General features: G+C 39.9%; 1 protein-coding gene across 2 annotated transcripts in view; it reads left to right on the forward strand.

Annotated features, from left to right (window-relative positions):
* Positions 1 to 22,675, forward strand: part of card11 (caspase recruitment domain family, member 11) — a 328,314-nt gene that overhangs the window by 148,603 nt on the left and 157,036 nt on the right. The window contains exons 3-5 of one of the 2 annotated variants that reach the window (XM_063058962.1): positions 5,065 to 5,202; positions 8,565 to 8,890; positions 21,490 to 21,669. In XM_063058962.1, the coding sequence (XP_062915032.1) occupies positions 5,065 to 5,202; positions 8,565 to 8,890; positions 21,490 to 21,669 (644 nt within the window). The remainder of the gene's footprint in view (positions 1 to 5,064; positions 5,203 to 8,564; positions 8,891 to 21,489; positions 21,670 to 22,675) is intronic. The other variant, XM_063058964.1, reaches the window with a different exon arrangement.

Raw genomic sequence — 22,675 nt, forward strand, 5'->3', positions numbered from 1 at the left:
CCAGGTTAGCCAGGATGTCAAAGGTAGTGGGGAGAAGGCAGGAGAATGAGGTTGAGAGGGATAATAAATCAGCCATGATGGAATGGAGGAGCAGATTTGATTGGCCGAGTGGCCAAGTTCTGCTCCTTCATCTTATTGTCTTATCGTCTTATAATTTAAACAGAGTGATGATGTTCAAGTGCACCTGCTGCCTTGTGCTTGGTGTTGAGATCATAGGTTTTCAAAGTGCTGTTGAATAAGTTATAATATCGTCATATCTTTTTTGGCAATTAATTATTTTCCCCAGGTATTTATTGTCGTATGTTCCTCCAGTACAGAGCTTTGCTATATGTTCTTCTCTTTCTCCACGTATTCAAAGGCTTGCTGCACCTTAAACAAGAAAAAATAGACTTTATTAGGAGTTCTGGTCTTATCTCAACTGGAAGCTTTTCCGTTGCATGCTTTCCCTTCCGATGGTTCTTCGCAGACTTGTAGGATTAGCTGCTTCTGGGTATCCATTATGGTTAGAGCAGCTTCTGAAGACTTAAATAGCTGAGCTTCTTTTCAGTCTTTCTCCATATCACCTGATTCACAGCAAAAAATGAATGTCTTGCCCTTCAGACAAACTGTGCAAATGTACTTGTGGGACTGACTACATCCAATGACACATGTGGCAAGAACTGAGGTAACTGTGCACTTTCCCAATCAATCATCCAGTGCTGTAAATGCTGAGATTATGCTCATCGTTTCTATTGCATCAATTCTTATGCATATATTTCTATTATTTCACTCCATTTTGTTGGAGAAATAATTTTGCATTTTATTGGGAGATTGCAGTAGGTCCAATCATTTTTGGAGACTGCTTAAAAGGCAACAGTTTCTGTTTGCTTTGGGAAAAAAAGATATTTGCTGTAAAATAAATTATTGGTGCTAAATTCAATTGCCCTTGAAAATAAACAGCGATTTTTCGGCATATATAATGGCCACTCACTGACTGGAGTATAGGCAGAACATCAATTATTTTTAGTGTGCTGCGTACTATAATGAGTTCAACACCATAGCCAACACTACCATTGCTGCTAATGTGGGAGCCCTTTCCCACTGGTTCACTTTGATTCTTGCTGGGCTTAAAGTGAGGCGGTATATTTTAAAGGGAATGAACAATGCCTGATTGAAAGTTGTCAGTTATTCTATGACTGAATCCAACCAAGGGAATGATGAAGAATGACACAACTTGGAAGAGAGCAGGGTGTAAAATTTATTGTTGTGTTTGTATTGATTATCGCTGTGCATGCTGTTCACTCTGTGAGTTTCATGCAAACACTGAATGTCATTGCACGTTGGTATCCAGTCAGTGAGCACTTTATTAGGTACCTCCTGTGGCCACTGGGTGTATGTTCGTGGTCTTCTCCACTACCCATCCACTTCAAGGTTTGACGTGTTGTACATCCAGAGGTGACCTTCTGCACTGTTGTAAGTGTGGTTATTTGAGTTACCATTGCCCTGATCCCCTGTGAATACTGACAGAGCAAGACGCTGAACTGATGATTAAGAGGCTCAAGAAGATTGGAGACTGGGTTGTGCCCAACTGTCAGACAGAGTCCCATTCGGATTAGTTTAGGGCTAGTGGGTGGATAAAAGCATTGGGGTCATCATATCGAATCCTTTTTCTCACATTCTGACCCCACCTCGGTCCATGGATTTTCTGATGTTTGTACACAGTCCAACACGCATTCCTTAGTTTCTTCCCTCACTACAATGTTTTTCTTGTGCCTTTCCAAGCGCTCGGACTGAGCCAGGCAGCGGAGGAGTTGCAAGAAGCCACACACCAGCTGGTTTTGCCACCTCAGATACTGACTATGCATATTTTTAATGGAAACATAGATGTGGGATTTAGACGTGGTGGACTTCAGGCACAAATAGCCACCAATCAGAGAAGGACAAAAATATACCAAAGATGCCAGATTATAGGAGGACAAGACTGCTGAAGTATTCTGCTACAAAGGACTCAGAAGAGGATTTAGGTGGTGCAGACTGAGCACACAGTAAACTTTAGCCTGCACTGGGAAGCCTATCAGCAAAATTGGATTCAGTAACAGCTTGATATTAGGCCAGTCATAGTGCTTGGAGCCAGTGCCTTAAAGTGTGAAATTCGTAGCCAAAAATGTTACAACACGTGTGCACCCAAACTAGAAACTTAGTCTTCTAGTTGAGCACAGGCAGCCAACACCCAACATCTACACATGCTGCAATGGAAGTACAGAATGAGACCCTCACTCTTCTGTTTCCAGGTTGAGGATTACAGTGTACGCAGTGTAGTCTTTTGGGCTCTAAAGTAATCTCCCAAATCTATCAGAAGTCACTTACACGGGAGCCAATGGCCTTCTTCCAGTTATAAGACCAGAAGACATACTATAGGAGCAGTAACAGGCCATTTGGCCCATTGAGTCTGCTCCATCATCCGATCCTGGTTGATTTACTTTACCTCTCAATCCCATTCTCATGGCTTCTCCCCATAATCTTTGAAGCCCTTACTAATCTACAATCTTTCAGTCTCTGCTTTAAATATACCCAATGACTTGGCCTCCACAGCTGTCTGTGTAAATGCATTCCACGAATTTACCATTCTCTGGCTAAAGAAATTCATCCTCATCTTTGTGCTAGAGGAAGGGTTCCCACACTGGGGTCCATAGACTCCTCTGTAGACCCCTGGCATAAAAAGGTTGGGAACCCCTGTTCTGGAGGAACATCCTTCTATTTTGAGGCGGTACTCCTCCAGTCCTAGTCTCTCCCTCTACTGGGAACATCTTCTCCACATTATCTTGGCTTTTCAATATTCATTAGGTTTCAATGGGAATTTCTCCCCCCCCCATTCTTGTAAACTCCAGTGAGTACAAGCCCAGATCTATCAATCATTCCTCAGACATTAACCCTTTCATTCTTGAGATCATTCTTGTCTTTGGACCCCCTCAAATGCCAGCACTCTTGGATTTTCTGTGTATGCCTGCAAGAAAATGAATCTCAGGTTTGTACATGGGGCCATGTATGTACTTTGATAATAAATTTACTTTGAGCTTTGAAGTGTGGTCTGACCAAATCTTTATAAAGCCTTAGCATTACATCTTTGCTTGTAACCTAAAGATTGACATCAGGGAATCCTGCATTCTGACTCCCAAATTCCTTTGTACCTGCAATTTCTGAATTCACTCCCTTTTTGGAAAACAGTTTATGCATTCTTTACTTCAAACGAAGTGTATGACCATACTACTCCTTACACTGTATTCCATAAGCTGTCCAAATCTTTCTGCAGACTCTTTGTTTCTTCAACACTACCTGCCCCTCCACCTACTTGATGGCCATAAAGCCATCAAATCTGTTATTGAGAGCACTAACATACAACCTGGAAAGAAGCAGACAAAATTCCAACTCTGAGGACACCACCGGTCACTGGGAGCCAACCACTAAAGGCCCCTTTTATTCCCTCTCCTTGCTTCTGCCTGTCAGCCAATCTTCTGTTCATCTTTGTGGCTTTCCTTTAGCTACATCCACTGGTGCATCATCATGTGGGAGCACTTGAAAGGCAAAGGAACATTGAAAATAGATATTGAAGAAATACACTAGTAATGATAATTCTTATGTCCAATGTGCTGTGATTTGATTAGTTTGGAATTCTTGATTGGCATGAAAAGAAATGAGAAAAGGCAGGAGATTGGGGCCGAGAGGGAAAATGGATCAGCCATGACTGAATGAAATGGTGGAGCAGACTTGATGGGTCAAATGGCCTAATTGTGCTCTTATACCTTATGGTATTATGGAATGTTTATTTTGTGGAGCTTTCAGTTTTTATATGGAGTTCAGTGGCAGAGGGAAGCAAATCAATTATGAACATGAAAGTGACATTGCAGTTCTTGGCTACACACTGAGATGATTCTTCTTGACAGAAGGGGTTGTGTGGTTGCCTCCTCCCTTCCTCCTGCACCTAAGATACTTGTGAGAGTCAGGGAAATAAACAGGCCCTTGGACCACTGTCCCCTTCATGACAAACTAGTATTCATACAATACAATCCACCACTCTCACCCAATTCTCCTTCCACCCACTTACAGTAATTTACAGTAGCCAATTAACTTGCCAGCCAGATGAACTTAGCATGTTGGAGGAAACAGGAGGGCCTGAAGTCATAGGGAAAGATGCAAATACCACACAGCACAGAGGTCAGAATTGAATGCAGGTCATTGTAACAGTGAGGGAGCAATGCTAATTGCTGCAACTCTTTTCCGCCTTGAAGCATGGTTTGTAGTACAGCCATTATCAAGGATTTTCTCCTCTGTATGGCAAGTAATAAAGGACATAACACTCCACCATGAATCTTGACATCTGCCTCTGCCAAATGTTGCAGTGCTCTTTACAAAGTCCATGTTGTGCAAGTATTGCATTACTGCTTCAGTACTGCAGCATATTTTGCGTTATAATTATGCTGTAGATGTGTTTGTGGGTGCAGACTGAAGATGTGAGTCAATGGGTCATTGAACTGTCTTCATTGCTCAGTAGCCACCTGGTGGTTCAATGCCAGTGGTACCATGCACTTTCATCAAATGAAGGCATGATGACTGCAAGCAGGGACACGTTAGTTAATTGTCTATTGTCATCCACCAGGTGAAAGCTGAAGGAGTGGAATTTCTTTTGGCTTAGATGCTGGATGAAGTCAATGGATTTCTCCAAAAACAAATGTCAAGAACAGCACCCTGAGGCTCCATGATCTTAGCAACTGGGTCTCTGTAATCCACTGTGGTGCACAGTATCACACACTTCTAATTGTAATTTGAAGTAAATGAGAAATTCACCAATAAAACAAATACCATAAAGAGGCTTATCAGTGTCTTGCTTTACTATTTCTTAATCCACCTTACCCTGCAATGGAAATTGAATAAATCCATCTGATATGATCTGTGTTTATTGATCAGTGAAGATGATCTGTAATATCATATATCTATGAAAATTCCCAGCTCTTGTCTCTGGGAGTAAATAAAATTGAGTGAGTGAGAAAATAATAAAATTCAAGCCTCATTTAATTTTTCTTTCCAAAGGCCGTTTGCTAGATATCCTTCAAACAAAAGGGCAGAGAGGATATGTTGTTTTTCTGGAGAGTCTGGAGTTCTATTATCCAGAACTGTACAAGCTGGTCACTGGAAAGGAGCCCACACGGAGATTCTCTACAATAGTAGGTAAAGCGATTATACTTACTTAACTTTTATTTTCATTACTTGCAAAGCAACTCTCTTTTAAACCATTAGATTATTGCACTTAAATGGATATATTTTGTGTTGCATACTACAGGTTAACTATTTCTTTTTCTATCCTGTATATACTTAAGTTGATCAAGAGTAGACTGTTGACGTTACTGGATTAAACTAAATGTTACCCTAAAAACTGAGTACTACTCTCGGGAATTAGAGCAATACTCCTCTGCGCTATTGCTAAGCCCAATTAAGGTCTTGTTTTGAATGCAAAGGAACCTTAGTGTTCAATGTATTTTGAACTTGTTAAGAGGAAAGAGCAGAAACATTAGATTTCTATAAACCTACCCAAGAGCTAGCATGATTAAAAAAGAGACCAAAAGATCTCTGTGTGTAGTCATTCTATGATTCTGCAATTAACAGAAGCTGTTAGGGTTTAGTGATTTCAATAATATAAACAAGTTGAATTAATATAAATGAAACGTGAACTGTTTTGAGTTATTTGTATTAGCTATTTCACCTTATTGCAGAATCAGGTTTATTATGATTGACTTACGTAATATGAAGTGTGTCATTTTGCAACAGCAGTACAATGCAAAGATACAAAATTCATGATAAATTACAGCGATAAATAAGCCGTGAAAAAATAATGAGGTAGTGTTCATGGACTGTTCAATAATCTAAAGGTGAAGGGGAAAAAATTGTTCCTAAATGATTGAGTATGGGTCTTCAAGCTCCTGTACTTCATCTCTGGTAGTAAGAAGAAGAGAGAGTGTCCCAGATGGAGCGTGTCCTGAATGATGGATGCCACCCACACTGGTATATACCGGTAACTTCACCCAAACTTGAGTTACACATTGAAATATATCTCCAACAATGTTAAACCAACTTCCTTCTGTTAGGCTTAGCAATCCCTCAAAGCCACTTGCCCAAGAACCATCATTGTTAAAATAGAAAATTTTAAAATGAAAATCAGTAGAAATGGAAGGAAGTAAATATTCGTAATAAACAATGCCTTTTTCATGTTTATGGTATTTGGTAGCTGTTGAACACAAACCAAAAATGTAAATTTGATGTTGTTCAAAAGTATAGGTTGTACAAAGACTGGAGTTTGGATATTTTTGAATTCAAATCATAGATCTAATTCTGCATCAGTTAGAGTTCCATCAAAGTAATTTTATTTTAAACAAGGCTGATCGCTGCTTTTTATTACTGCTGTACTAAAGCTGAACAGGTCCTAAACTTTGAAGTATCGTTTCCAAGCTTCTTCATTTCTCTTAACTCTTCTTAAAATCCAAATCTTTTATCAAGATTTTCATCACCAATCTAATATTTTCATAACTGGGTCAGCATTAAAATTTGATAGTACTCTTTTGAGGCACACTTTTTATTACCCTGAGAATAAATTCAGGTAGTTATAAGAATATAAAGGAGAATAGTAAAAGCTTCTTTAGGTATGTGAAGAGGAAAAAATTAGTTAAGACCAAAGTTGGGCCCTTGAAGACAGAAACGGGTGGAATTATTATGGGGAACAAGGAAATGGCAGACGAGCTGAACAGGTACTTTGGATCTGTCTTCACTAGGGATGTAATAGTGGCCTGAGGACCTAGGGTAACAGAGGAACTGAAGGAAATTCGCATCAGGCAGAAAATGGTGTTGGGTAAACTGTTGGGTCTGAAGGCTGATAAATCCGAAGGGCCTGATGGTCTGCATCCCAGGGTACTTAAGGAGGTGGCTCTAGAAATCGTGGACGCATTGGTAATCATTTTCCAATGTTCTATAGATTCAGGATCAGTTCCTGCGGATTGGAGAGTAGCTAATGTTATCCCTCTTTTTAAGAAAGGAGGGAGAGAGAAAACAGGCAATTATAGACCAGTTAGTCTGACATCAGTGGTGGGGAAGATGCTGGAATCAATTTTAAAAGATGAAATAGCGGCATATTTGGATAGCAGTAGCAGGATAGGTCCGAGTCAGCATGGATTTACGAAGGGGAAATCATGCTTGACTAACCTTCTGGAATTTTTTGAGAATGTAACTATGAAAATGGACATGGGAAAGCCAGTGGATGTAGTGTACCTGGACTTCCAGAAAGCCTTTGATAAGGTCCCACATAGGAGGTTAGTGGGCAAAATTAGAGCAAATGGTATTGGGGGTAGGGTACTGACATGGATAGAAAATTGGTTGGCAGACAGGAAACAAAGAGTAGGCGTCCTTTTCAGAATGGCGGGCAGTGACTAGTGGGGTACAGCAAGGCTTGGTGCTGGGACCGCAACTATTTACAATATACATTAATTATTTAGATGACGGGATTAAAAGTAACATTAGCAAATTTGCAGATGACACAAAGCTGGGTGGCAGTGTGAAATGTGAGGAGGATGTTATGAGAATGCAGGGTGATTTGGACAGGTTGGGTGAGTGGGCGGATGCATGGCAGATGCAGTTTAATGTGGATAAATGTGAGGTTATCCACTTTGGTGGCAAGAACAGGAAGGCAGATTACTATCTGAATGGTGTCAAGTTAGGAAAAGGGGAAGTACAATGAGATCTAGGTGTCCTCGTTCATCAGTTACTGAAAGTAAGCATGCAAGTACAGCAGGCAGTGAAGAAATTGAATGGCATGTTGGCCTTCATAACAAGGGGAGTTGAGTATAGGAGCAAAGAGGTCCTTCTGCAGTTGTACAGGGCCCTGATGAGAACCTGGAGTATTGTGTACAGTTTTGGTCTCCAAATTTGAGGAAGGATATTCTTGCTATTGAGGGAGTGCAGCGTAGGTTCATGAGGTTAATCCCCGGGATGGCGGGACTGTCATATGTTGAAAGATTGGAGTGATTGGGCTTGTATACACTGGAATTTAGAAGGATGAGAGGGGATCTGGTTGAAACATATAAGATTATTAAGGTATTGGATACGTTAGAGGCAGGAAACATGTTCCCAATGTTGGGGGAGTCCAGAACCAGAGGCCACAGTTTAAGAATAAGGGGTAGACCATTTAGAATGGAGTTGAGGAAAAACTTTTTCACACAGAGGGCTGTGGTTCTGTGGAATGCTCTAAGCAGAAGGCAGTGGAGGCCAATTCTCTGGATTCTTTCAAGAAAGAGTTAGATAAAACTCTTAAAGATAGCAGAGTCAAGGGATATGGGGAGAAGGCAGGAAAAGGGTACTGATTGTGGATGATCAGCCATGATCACAGTGAATGGCAGTGCTGGTTCGAAGGGCTGAATGGCCTACTCCTGCACCTATTGTCTATTGTTATTGATGTTTGAGGAAATGTGACACCAGTGTGGAGGAATTTTAAAAAAATCTTTCTTGCACTTGCCTTCTGTCATTGACAATCATGCATTTAATTCCAGTAGAGGAAGGACATGAGGGTCTCACACAGTTCCTGATGAATGAAGTGATAAAACTCCAGCAGCAGACAAAGGCAAAGGAAGTGTCGCGATGTGACATGCAGGTTAAGATGAAGCAACTGGAAGATGAGAAGAAACAGCTCAAGCTGGTGAACCAAGAGCTTCACACGTTCCAGGAACGTTACAACAAGATGAAGGAGGAAAGAAACAACTACAACGATGAGCTTATGAAAGTCAAGGATGACAATTACAATTTGGCCATGAGATACGCACAGCTTAGTGAGGAGAAGAATATGGCAGTGATGAGAAGTCGAGATTTGCAACTGCAGGTAAGGTTATAGATATGCGGAAAATTTAGCCCAACCAGTTATTGAGTAATATAAGTCACTAGACTTATGCCAATGATATTTATAAGTTACTAAGAACTGTTCCGTGGCAGCACTGGAATTGGCACAAACCAGCAATACTGCTGGAATTGAGGTTGTAGTATTATTGCTATTAATTTCTTTGTGTTGGGTTATCAGTGTCAGTGCTATAATTCTACTGAGAGTAATTAGTGACAGTGTTGTAATACTGCTGAGCAGAATCAGTAACAATTCAGCAATGCTGCTGTGTGCTGGTACAAAGCACAGCAAGATGCTGTGTTATCTGAGAAGAAGCTAGAATAGAAAACTGATGAAATTGGCAGTTACGCTGAAGAGTTTTGCAAAGTGAGAAAAAGTTCTTAGCTCCTTTCCTGGTGTCATGCAGAGTAGATCTAATAACTGTACTTCAGAATTTATTCCCTGCAAAATATTTGTCCAAGATCCAAATCAGCTATGCATACATTTGCTCATAATAGAGAGCACCAAAGGCACAGACCCTCCCATGAAATGACATTAATCAATCAAACTACCAGCCTGCTTTTTACAGTTAGAACCTCCAACATCAAAACTGAACATTAACATTAGAGATTGCTTGCAAAGCTAACTACACTATCAGGATGAATCATTATTTTTAGTCTATCTTCTGATTGAAGAGGAAATCTGGCTGACTCAGAACATGTATAGTATCTAAACTGCTGAAGACTGAGCAACCCTTTGAAATTACATGCATGATAGTAAGAGTTTTTGCAGAAGTTAATTCTGTGATCATTTAATAGTCATAAGATTATCATCCAGTCATAATGTTGCAATGGATTAAGTTATCAGTTATCAAAGGCATACGAATATTGCTGCCTACTCAGTCAAGCCATTCCAGTCTAACATTTGATTTTATGGTGTATTTTCCATCATTGGATCTCCCAAATTCCCTCACACCTGGTAAAAGTATTTTTTAGAGTTGTGACGTTGTTGTAAAAAAGGAAAAGACAGAAATTTGCACATAAAATGTCACTATTGAAATGTCCCACAAACAGAAAAGAGGTAAATAATTTTAACTCTATTATTACTTCTTCAAACTCAAACTTTGGTCAAGTCAGTGGAGGAATTCTCCATCTTGTCTCCAAGTATTTACATGGAATCTCTTGAGTCCAGCTGAGAAGTCAAATGGAATTTTCTAACAGGAGTAAATGCAGATTAGCGTTTCCATCACCAGTGATGTTGATTGACATTATTTTCCTGTGCCCTGAACAGAGGTTTGAATGAATTACCTGCAGTCTCAGAGAATGGCAGCTACTATAACCAAAGCTGACATCTTGGTTCCTAATAGGCATGACCCTTTGCCATCATTTTGTTTGCCTGCACCTGTCTTGGAGTTAACTCCATTCTGAGAATAGAAAAGACTCCGCACATAATGGCATGTGTGCTTATCTCTGCACAAATTCCCTTTTCTGTCTCATGTCGTGGGTGGAACAGAACAATGGAACTGTGTGGGTATGATCTATAAAGCAAATACAATTTAAAAATAATTTATGTTGCAAAGCACCCAAACAAATAGTGGCATTAAATATCATATTGAGAGTATTCTGAAAGAAACTATTATGAAGTATTATGGGGGCCAGTCACAACCAATCTTCAACCTTAAATATTAACTCCTTCCTATGCCAGTGTTTCATGTATGCAGAGGAATGGATTCTAGTAATCCTGTCTTTCTGTCATTCCTCGTGTTGTTCCTTGACCATTCCTAACAAGCCTGACTGCTCTCTAACACTTATCCTGCATTTTGCTACTTGATGATTTCACACACGTGATTTTTATTTTCGGATACCTTTGTTGGAAAATGCACAGAGACAGTCTAAAAGCGTCTAGAAACAGAGATCCCAGGCTCAATTAACATAACTCTATTGTCTTACATTGCATCTCCTGGGCAGCCAGCCCTGTGCTGTGGGCCAGCAGCCTGTGCTCTGTAGACAGCACTGTTTGTTTGCAAAGCTGTCTTTTTAACTTCAGACTGATTATTACTTGCAACTTACAATAAGAACTCAAGACTGGTTCTTGTTTATGATAAGAAGCTGAGCAAGGAATATTTGTTGGGGGTTTAACTTACTCTAAAACACTCTTTCACCCCAGAAGAGTCAACTGCCTTGTTAGAAAGCCAAGCTTGGCTAAAAGGCCTCCCAAGCCTTGGACAATGAATATCCATCACACACATTGAAATGCAAAAGTTATAGATGGCTGATATCTCACTCTGTTGCTGGTCACACCACTGATGTGCTGAACTGAGGGATCTGATACACTTCGAGTCTGGCTCCTCAGTTTTGTGCTCGGCATTTGATTAGGATTGCCAATGTGCAGTATGAAGGTAATTTCAAATAAACTGCTTTCATTAATTTGATTTATTTTTCTCCATTAAAAAATATATTTTGGCACTTTAAAGGGCAATCTGGGCATGATGCCTCAGGATCTAGCACCTGAGGCCTAGTTGCTATTTGAAGCCTATTCCAGTTCTTGAGCGGATTCTTGGACTTAGAGATGCAGTTGCTAATAATAGGCTATTGCTCATAAAGGAAAAGCAATCAGGAAATATTCTGACTTGCTGAGAGATAGATTCAATCAGTAGCACAAAAGATTTCATTAACACTTTTTATTGCCAACAAGTGGACTAACACTGATCTGTCAGCTATTGACATTGATCTATGAACTGCTAACATTAATTCAGAAGCCACTAGCTCCAAAGCATCAATTAATGCCACAAAACTGTTAATTGCTAAGTTTAATCAATTAGTTACTAATTCTGAGTCATTAACTTCGAACATCAATCCATTAACTGCTAACACCATTCCAATCAACTGCTGACATGGATCTATCTGTCATCATGGTTGACCCAACAGCTAAATTAATGCATTAATTGTTAAGATTAATCAAATAACTGATAACATAGATCTACTAATAGCTAATATTGATCCTTTTATTGCCAGTATTGACTATTAATATTTATACATTCACAGCTGCGATTCATCCAACTTTGATGGATTAAACACTAATATCAATCCCCCAATGCTAAAACTGATCTGTTAACCAAAGTGTTGATTTGATAACTTATAACACTCATCCATAAACTGCTAATTGGCTCCCTACATGCTTTCCATCCGTGCTGGGTTGAGCGTCGAGCTAGCAGCTTGGCCTCGTAAAAACAGACAAATGCTAAAGATACGGCAATGTTGCTGCCTGATGCGCCAAACAAGATGCGGAAAGGAACATAAAACAAAATGCGAACACTGATCTATTAAGACTGATCTGTTAAGACTGATCCATGAAGTACTATGGTTAATACATTAATCACTGATGCTGATACATTGAGCACTAAGGCCAATCTGTCAGCTGTTAACATTGATCAATTAATCATTGGCATTAATTTATAAACCACTGGATCATTGATTTTTTTTTTGATCCTGTCATACAACTGCCAGCAGAGATAATAAACTATCTTTACTGCACTTCACAAGTCCCAAAAAAAATAGAGCCACATTCACAGCCGTATGCTTGCTGGAATGATTAAGATAATTGGGTATAATGAGAAGATTCATTGTGATACCCACTTAGCAGTCTCATTTAGCAAAGGAGCAACCCTATTCAACAAAGATATACCAAAGGAGTTCTATTTTAAGAACACAAAATGCCCATGATCCAATGAAGCCAACTAGACTTCAGTATATGAATCTAACATTAACATCACATTATTCAAGCCACGAACAGTGGCATTTCTGAAATGAAAGTTTCATGATTTCAACTTCAAGGAAACCAATCTGTTCTGTAAGTGATATGATTGACTGTCTCTATGCTTATAACCTTTTGATCCCATTTGCAGCCAGATATACTTCCAGTTATTTTTCCAAGAACTAATCAAATCTTGATGGCCCTCACTTGCAAATATTTACTGTTCTATGAGAAAATAAAGATTTTTTATAATAATTAGACATGCTCAAAGCATGTTGATTTTGAACTTGTGCTCTCTAATACTGCACTCACTGTTTAAACTAAATTACTTGCTTGTATTTTCATTATTCATAACTCAGCATTATAAAGATCTGGATAACATCCCAATCATTTTTCATTTCTTCAGTGAAAGTGGGTAGAATATGTAAGCATCTTTTTATAAGTTAATGATGAAAGCTACTTCTTACATTTAATAAAAATTGGGTTCCAAATAAAGATTAGCTATAAACTTGAATGGGTTTATGTAATCCTTTTGAATTTATTATCAGGTAATTTCTAATAGCCTCTCCTTGATTAGCCTCATTGATATAAGCTTCACATTAATTGAATAGTTTCAATATATGGTAGATATTCACTGGTCAAGCCTCTCTTGCATTATACTTTGTGAATTGCTACTCATCGAATGGAGTATTCACAGACAGGCAAGAGCTGAGTAGAATATTTGGTTTTCAAACCTCTGATCTTATCATTTTAATTTGTCGTACTTTAAAAATGTATTTTAGGAGGGCGGTAGTGATAATTTCCGCCTATACTCATGAATATATTAGTTAGACTGAGCCTACTGTGCCATTTGGCAATCTCTTCTTCAAATGCATTTAGTTCAGAGCAAGGTACGTGACTGTGACTGGAGTGCAATCCAAAAAGTCATGACTTTCCACAGCTCATTATTGCCACTTACTATCACTGCGGTGGCATGCAAGTATTAACAGCGTAACACAAATGCAGCACCAATGACCTGGGTTCAGTTATGCCGCTGTGTGTAAGGAGTTTGTACGTTATGCCTGTGACTGTGTGGGCTTCCTCTGGGCGCCTGCTTTCCTCCCACATGGCGAAGACATAGGTTAATTGGTCACATGGGTATAACTCGACAGCTTGGGCTCGTTGGGCTGGAAGGCCCTGTTACTGTGCTGTATCTATATGTAAAGAAATAAGTTATTTCTCATGCTCACTTTTCCAAGTCTGTAGCAGAATTTATCTTGTTTCTGAATCATGTTGGCAACCACACCTGAAGGACAGGCTGATTGATGTTCTGGTTGGTTTCTACCTTTCAAACCTCTTGGTTTGTGCTGTCCATCTAGGGGTTAGACTTCTACTGGCACCACTCACAAATTCTGTGTCTTACAACCCAATAGAGGATGAGCGGTGACCCATTGTCCTTACCAGAATCACATTTATTGGCACTGACATAAGTCATTGAAATTTGTAATTTTGTGGCAGCAGTACTGTGCAGGTAAAACAAATTTCTATGTGTGACAATGAAATCCATAAATAACTAAAAGTAATCAAACAGCTTGTTGCCAAATGCTTGGTAGAAAATCTGATTTATTCATCATGTATCTCACAATCTTCACTGCTTTTATTAACGTAGTTATATTGGTTGCTTCTCTTTTGTATCATAACATAAAATTTTGAGTATTTCTTGGCATTTTGAATATACTCCCTCACTGACAGTGAGATAACAATAGAAAAAATAGTACTAGAAATAAGCTATAATGCCACTTAAATCTGTTCAGTCATTCAGTAGGATCATTGACATCTGATTTTGATCTCATCTCCACTTCCCTGCCCTCGATTCGCAAATGGACCAAAGACCTGCCTATCTTGGTCTTGAGCATATTCAAAGATTCACCCACATCAGCTCTCTAGAGCGGTTGATTCCAAACAACCACAACCCAAGCAATTCCTTCCCTTGAACCAGCCCTATTTAAGTGTTTCAGCCCAAATCACTCATTCCAATACTGAGTGTGGCCCTTGTGCATTCGGATCTCTCATTGAAGTGAGAGTCAGATTGAATTTTTCAGTCTGGAAGCCACCTGTCATTTCTTAGCCCATGACTTGACCTAGATCCCCAGGTGCTGTGGCTTGTATTACTAGCAAGTGCTTTCCGCTGTCGTTTATGAATAATATAAATAGCCAGGGAGTGAGATTCCTCTCCATTAATCATTAGCCCAAGCAATGGATTTTCATCTTATCTGTTTAAATCCATGCAAGTGTCACTTTGCTAAGAGACCCAGGAGACTTAAAAAGTCTCTGACATGAAATTTCTCACTCCTAATTTGAGGCATGTTCTTCATTTTTTTTCCCTTTTTATGCTCACATGTGAAAAGAAAACCCAAGACTGTGTAGATTCAAGGAATCCTAAAATACGTAGAACCAATGAAATATTATTGAAGTGCAGTCACTTCCATGCAGTGAGAAACATGCTAAACAATTGGTAAATAAACAACACTGTTGTTGTGAAAGAGCAAATATTTTCTGGTGCAAATTCTTGTGACTGCCAAGACCGATAAAATCTTGCAGAAGATGGTTCTTCAAATAATTGGTAATTTTAGTAAAATTATTATCAGATGTACAAGGTATATTGAAAGGCAAGTTATGCCTGCAGATTATTTCACAACATCAGTACAGCAAGCAATAATAGAATGCAGACTACAATGATAGTCACAGATAAAGTGCAGTGCTGAGACAGTAACGTGCAGGGCCATGACAGGGTACATTGTGAGGACATGACTCCATCTTATCATGCAAGTGATCTGTTCAGTACACTTAAAACAGTGGGATAGAAGCTGTCCTTGAACCTCATGGTATGTACCTTTAGGCTTCTGTTATCTTCTCCCCAATAGGATTGGGATGAACGGGAACGTTCAGGGTGGGTGGAGTCTGTGATTATGCTGCTTTACCAAGGAGCAAAAAGTGTAGACAGAATGCGTGGCGGGGAGGTTGGTTTCCGTGATGTGTTGAGATGTGTCCACAACTTTCTGCCGTCTCTGAGGGCAGAAAGTGATTGCTAAACACATTCAGACAAGATGCTGTCTATGTGCATCAATAAAAATTGGGGAATGTCAATGGGAACTTGCCAGACTTCTTTAGTCTCCTGAGGGATTTGAGCCACTGTTCTTTTTTCTTTGTAATGGCATCTGTATGGCTGGACCAGAACTTGATGCTCTCCACCATCTCCAGCTCAGCATCATTGATATAAAGAGGAGCGTGTAATCTGTCCTGCTTCCCAAAGTAAATGACCATCTCTTTTTTTTGCTGACATTGAGGGAAAGGTTGTTGTCATGACACTATTACAAGTAGCCTCTCTATCTTCTTCCTGTACTCCAAGTCATTATTTGAGATTTGGCCCACTAGAGTGCTGTCGTCTGCAAACTTGTAGATAGAATTAGTGTACAATCTAGCCAAACGGTCATGTGCATACAGGGAGTAGAGGGCTAAGAAAGCTGTCTTGTGGGGTGTCAGTGTTGAGGATAATCTGGTGGTTGTGTTGCTGCTTGTCCTTACTGATTTACAGTCTGTTGGTCAGAAAGTTAAGGATCCAATTACAAAGAGAAATATTGAGTCTTAGGTCGTGAAGTTTGAGGATAAGTTCGCTGAGAGTTATGGTATCGGAGGCAGATCTATAGTAAGTAAATAGCACTCTGACATTGTTATCTTTGTTATTTAGATGCTTCAGTATGAATGTGGAGCCAGGAACACACAAGGCAAGGTTTGCCGATTAGATTGCCCCACAATTTAGTTAAATAGTGGCCTCACTTGATAACATCCTAGCTGGCTTTCAGTGGTCAGAAACAGAACTGAAAACTCTGAAATGAGTAATTCACCTCCATACCTCAACACTTCCACCGATACCTACCAGGCTTATCAGAAATGTGATGGAATTCTCACCACTGGTCCAAATAGGTGCACTTGAAATAATATTCATGATTTTCATAGTTCAAAATAAATTTATTATCGAAGGACATATCTGTCACCATATACTACCCTGAGATTCTTTTCCTTACAGGCATTCACAGTTGAAAAAAATGCAATAGAATCAATGACACACTACACACATAGATTGACAAGTAACCAATGTGCAAAAGAAGATGAACTGCAAAGACAAATAAAAACCATACTAAATAAATAAATGAATAAATAATACTGAGAACATGAGTTGTAGAGTTGTTGAAAGTGAATCCATTGGTTATGTTCAGTGATCAGTTCAGTATTGAGGTAAATGAAGTTATCCACACTGGTTCAGGAGACCGATGGTTGAAGGGTAATAACTGTTCCTGAACTGTGTGAGGTGAGATCTAAGGCTCCTGTACCTCCTACCAATGGCAGCAATGAGAAGGCCTGGATGGAGTGGGTCTTTGATGACAGATGCTGCTTTCTTATGGCAATGCTCCTTGTGCATGTGCTGAATGATGGGCAGGGCTTTTCCTGTGGTGGACTGGGCTGCAGGCATTTCCATTCTGGGGCATTGTTGTTTCAATACCAGGCCATGACAGGAGACATGTAAATGGGTGACTGTCAGGAGAGGGGAGGGAGAACATCAGATAGTGGAGAGCATCCCTGTGGCCATCCCCCACAACAAAAAGCACTCCATTTTGAGTAGTGTTGTGGGGCGGGGGGCAACCTGCCAGCCACAGCTGCCGTGCCTCTGGCACCGAGTCTGGCCCTGTGGCTCATAATGGTAGGGAAAGGAAGAAGATGGCAACAGTAATAGGGGACTCTATAGTTAGGGGGGCAGATAGGTGATTCTGCGGATGCAAAAAAGAAACACGGGTGGTAGTTTGTCTCCCAGGTGCCAGGGTCTGCAATGTTTCTGAACACATCCACAATATCTTGAAAAGGGAGGGTGAGCAGCTAGAAGTTAGTACACGTTGGTACCAATGTCGTATGTAGAAAAAGGGAGGAGGTCTTGAACCAGAGTGCAGGGAGTTAGGAAGAAAGCTGAGAAGCAGGACCTCAAGGGTAGTAATCTTTGGATTGTTGCCTGTGCCACGCGGCAGTGAGGATAGGAATAGAATGAGGTGGCAGATAAATGCGTGACTGAAGAATTGGAGTGGGGGCAGGGATTCAGATTTCTGGATAATTGGGACATCTTCTGGGGCAAGAGTGACCTGTACAAAAGGGACGGGTTGCACATGAATCCGAGGGGAACCAATATTCTTGTGGGCAGGTTTACTAGAGCTGTTGGGTGTAGTGTAAACTAACATGACAACGGGATGGGAACCAGTATAACAGAGCTGAGGATGAGCCAGCAGGTTTACACGTAGATGATGGTTGAAACATGAGTGTAAGGAAGGACAAGCCAAGGATTAGGAATGTAGCATTCAGAATAAGATGGACGAACTCGTGGTGGAATTAGAGATTGGTCGGTATGGTGTCGTGGGCATCACTGAGTCGTGGTTGAAAGAAAGCCATAGTTGGGAGCTTAACATCAAAGGATGTACTTTGTATTGAAAGGACAGGCAGGAAGGCTTAGGCTATTATGTGGGTCTGTTGGTAAGAGATGGAATTACACCTTTAGAAAGAGGTGACACAGGGTCAGAGAACGTTGAATCTTTGTGCGTGGAGTTAAGAAACTGCAAGGGTGAAAAAACCATTAAGGGAAGCATATATAGGCCTCCAAATAGTATCCAAGATGTGGAATTGAGATTACAAAAGGAACTGGAAAAGGCATTTAATAAGGGTAATGTCACAATTGTAATGGGGGACTTCAATATGCAAGGGGATTGGGAAAATCAGGTTGGTGTTGGATCACAAGAGAGGGAGTTTGTTGAATGCCTATGATTTGTTGAATGCCTATGAGATGGCTTTTTAGAGCAGTTTGTGCTTGAGCCTATTCGGGGAAAGGCTACTTTAGACGGTGTTGTGTAATAACCCAGATCTTATTAGAGAGCTTACCATAAAGGAATCCCTAGGAAGCAGTGATGAATTCATACTGCAATTTGAGAGGGAGAAGCATAAGTCACATGTATCAGTGTCGTAATGGAATAAAGGGAATTACAGAGACATTAGAGAGGAGCTTGCTCAGGTGGATTGGAGGATGATACCGGCAGGGATGATGGCAGAGCAGAGATGGCTGGAGTTTCTGGGAATAGTTCACAAGGCACAGGATAGGTATGTCCTACAGAAGAAGTTGTTCTCAAATGGCAGGGGTAGGCAACTGTGGCTGACAAGCGAAGTTCATAGTCATAGTCATACTTTATTGATCCCAGGGGGAATTTGGTTTTCATTACAGTTGCACCATAAATAATAAATAGTAATAGAACCATAAATAGTTAAATAGTAATATGTAAATTATGCCAGTAAATTATGAAATAAGTTCAGGACCAGCCTATCGGCTCAGGGTGTCTGACCCTCCAAGGGAGGAGTTGTAAAGTTTGATGGCCACAACTGGGAATAGTTCACAAGGCAATAGTTCACAGTCCTTAACATAAGTTAAGGACTGCATAAAAGCAAAGGAAAGGGCACGTAAGGTAGCAAAAATGAGAAGTTAGATTATTGGGAACCTTTAAAAATCCAACATATGGGCCAGTTAGCCTAACTTCAGTGGTTGGGAAAGTGTTGGAGTCTATGCAGGATGAGGTTTTGGGGTACTTGGAGACTAATGATAAAGTAATTCAAAGTGTACATGGTTTCTGTGAAGGGAAATCTTGCCTGACAAATCTGTTAGAATTCTTCGAGGAAGTAGCAAGCAGGATGGACAAAGGAAAAGCAGTGGATGTTATTTACTTGGATTTTCAGAAGGCATTTGATAAGGTGCCACAAATGAGGTTGCTTAACAAGATAAAGTCATATGGCATTACAGGAAAGATACTGGTGTGGATAGAGGAATGTCTGACAGGCAGAAGGCAGCGAATGGGAATAAAAGGGACCTTTTCTGGTTGGTTGTCAGTGACTAGTGGTGTTCCTCAGGGATCAGTATTGGGATCACTACTTGTCACATTGTTTGTCAGTGATTTGGATAATGGAATTGATGGCTTTGTGGCAATGTTTGCGGATGATATGAAGATAGGTGAAGGTAGGCGCATAACAGTCTCTAGAGTTTACAGAGAATGGTGCAAGGATTAAAAAACCCAGTGAACAGCAGTCTTGTGGACAAAAATGCCTTGTTAATGAGAGAGGTCAGAGGAGAAAGGCCAGATTGGTTCAGGCTGACAGGACAGTGACTGTAATTCAAAATAACAACATGTTGCAACAGTGGCGTGCAGAAGAGCATCTCTGAATGCACAACACGTCAAACCTTTTAGTGGATGGGCTACAGCAGCCGAAGACCACAAACATACACTCAGTGGCCACTTTATTAGGTGGAGGAGGTCATCGACTATGTAAGTGGTAACTGGATCCAAAACATGATCCTACCTAGTTACTTGCCTGTTATTGGACTCAGAGGGGCTAAGACAATTGGCCTCACTTACACATTGGGTTATCTGACACAGACTAGAATACTCTTATCATGCATGTATCACTGATAATATTTTTTTGCCTTGAGCCAGTGGAGGAAATGTGAACAGGTAAAAACCCAGATTCCTTCAGTTTAATTCTCAAATAATACTGATAGATTCATGACCTATCACATCTAAAGCCTCTCAGGCTATTGACTTGATAGAAAGTCAAGGTAAGTAATAGTTTTATAGCCTTGTCGTAAACAGAAAGTACATGATATTTCTTGTCATCTCCTGTCTATTTAGATGGTGAGCAAAATTGGTTCCAGAGCAATTTGGGATTTAGTGAGGTTATGAGAAGTACTGTATAAATGGAGAATATTTTTGAAAGTGATTGAGTACATGTGTTACATACAGAAGAGAAGAAGTAGTGCCGTCCTCCTGGCAAACTTCATTCATTGATCACTCTAACCAAAGGATAAACCAGTTAGCCATTCTTCATGTCACACATTTCTGAATCAAATAACATTTAAGTATTACAAAATGTTCCTGAAGAGCAATCAGTGTGAGAACTACCTGTCGCAGACCAAGTTTGGTACAACCAGTGTGACAACCACTTTAGGAGCAACTTCTGTAAAACTGCTCAAAAATTTTGCAATGTCGCATGCAAAAGTTACCCAATAAGTAGTGGGTTTACTTCCATGGGGAGTATAGGCTGGGTGGGCACAACCTAAAAGTTAAATCAAAGTTTGTTCAGGAATAATGAACATGCGTCGTACCATTCAGCTCCTTTCCTTATACAACTGATCTGTGAATTAATTCTCATCAATTCATCTGGATTCAACATTCCTGAGCACCCTGACCTGATAAAAACAAGTTGGGCCTTTATTCTTTGGAGTGTAGAAGGTTGAGGGGAGACTTGATCGAGGTATTTAAAATTATGAGGGGGATAGATAGAGTTGACATGGATAGGCTTTTTCCATTGAGAGTGGGGGAGATTCAAACAAGAGGACATGAGTTGAGAGTTAAAGGACAAAAGTTTAGGGGTAACATGAGGGGGAACTTCTTTACTCAGAGTGGTAGCTATGTGGAACGAGCTTCTAGTCGAAGTGGTTGAGGCAGGTTCGTTGTTGTCATTTAAAGTTAAATTGGATAGCTATATGGACAGGAAAGGAATGGAGGGTTATGGGCTGAGTGCAGGCTGGTGGGACTAGGTGAGAGTAAGCATTCGGCAAGGACTGTTATATGGTTATATGGTTTATTTATTTGAACAGCCTGCTTTGTGCAAGAATACAGTATAAGGAATTAGAGCAGACATGGCCAGATGTAATGGTCAGATGACTTGCGTTTCTTTGCAATCCATTTAAAGTTTACTAAGAATTTTTTTTCTTTCTTGTATCAACGTTGCTACAGATTGATCAGCTGAAACACAGGTTAAACAAGGTGGAGGAAGAATGCAAATTGGAACGCAACCAATCCCTCAAACTGAAAAATGACATTGAGCAAAGACCGAGAAAAGAGCAAGTGCTGGAATTAGAACGAGAGAATGAAATGTTAAAGACTAAAGTCCAAGAACTACAATCAGTCATTCAGGTAATGATCATCGTTAACCTAGAAGATTCATTAACAAGTAAGGAATTAAAAAGTTAAAAAGTTATTGATTCCATTTGCAACTTGTGCTTGGTGATGAAGATTTTCATTGTCACTTTAAACCAAAGTAGAGCCACTTTTAAGTCAACATGTTACCATTTAACTATCCCTTTGTGGGCTTGTTGTTTACTTGATTTTCCAATGTCTATGATATACAGTTAACTCTATAGCTGGTAAACAGAACAGTCACTCGCATTCCACTTTAAACTTTTACCAGCACCCCAATCAATACTTTCATACCTTTGCCAATTTGTTCTTGATAGCATCACACAAAATAGATAATGTTTCATATGTTGAAAGCATTCTTCTCTTCTTATGGTGCTTATTTCAGATTTTTTCATAAGTAGGACAACTTTTATAGTTCATTTTTGGCAGTGACAATAACTTGATTATTTCTGTTGCTTGGCCATGTCAGAAATATTGATAGCCTTGGCTGCTGGGTTTTATTGCTGAGTAATGTATTACAAGAATGTGATACAGTTTATATGAAACAACATATATAAAGCTAACTTTTGTAGCTATCATCTCGACTCCTTTTGATCACACCCTCTCCTGGGTGAAGATGATGAATAGTCAGGGTCTATGTTTCCAACTATCTGTGAAAGGTGCACTTATTTCAGATGGTAAAACATGTCCTGCAGCACTTTATTTCCCTTTGTACAAAGCCGGAAGCCTTAAATATAAGACAATCACTAATAACTTTTGCAGGCAGTTTCGAGGAAGCATTACCATCGATTAATAACAATGTGAAATCAACTACCAACATAGAGTGCTTGAGGCAAATTGCAAAGACGCATTTAAAAGGTTGCTAAATAAATACATGAGAGAGAAGCAGCTGGCTAAGGTTATGCTGATAGTGTTTGCTGAGGAGAGGAGAAGAGGCTCATGTGCAGTGTGAATATGGCCTTGGGCCTGATGTGATGAATAATCTCTTCCTCTTCAACATTCT

The sequence above is a fragment of the Mobula hypostoma genome, chromosome 9, assembly GCF_963921235.1.
Source record: "Mobula hypostoma chromosome 9, sMobHyp1.1, whole genome shotgun sequence".
NCBI classification, from domain to species: domain Eukaryota; kingdom Metazoa; phylum Chordata; class Chondrichthyes; order Myliobatiformes; family Myliobatidae; genus Mobula; species Mobula hypostoma.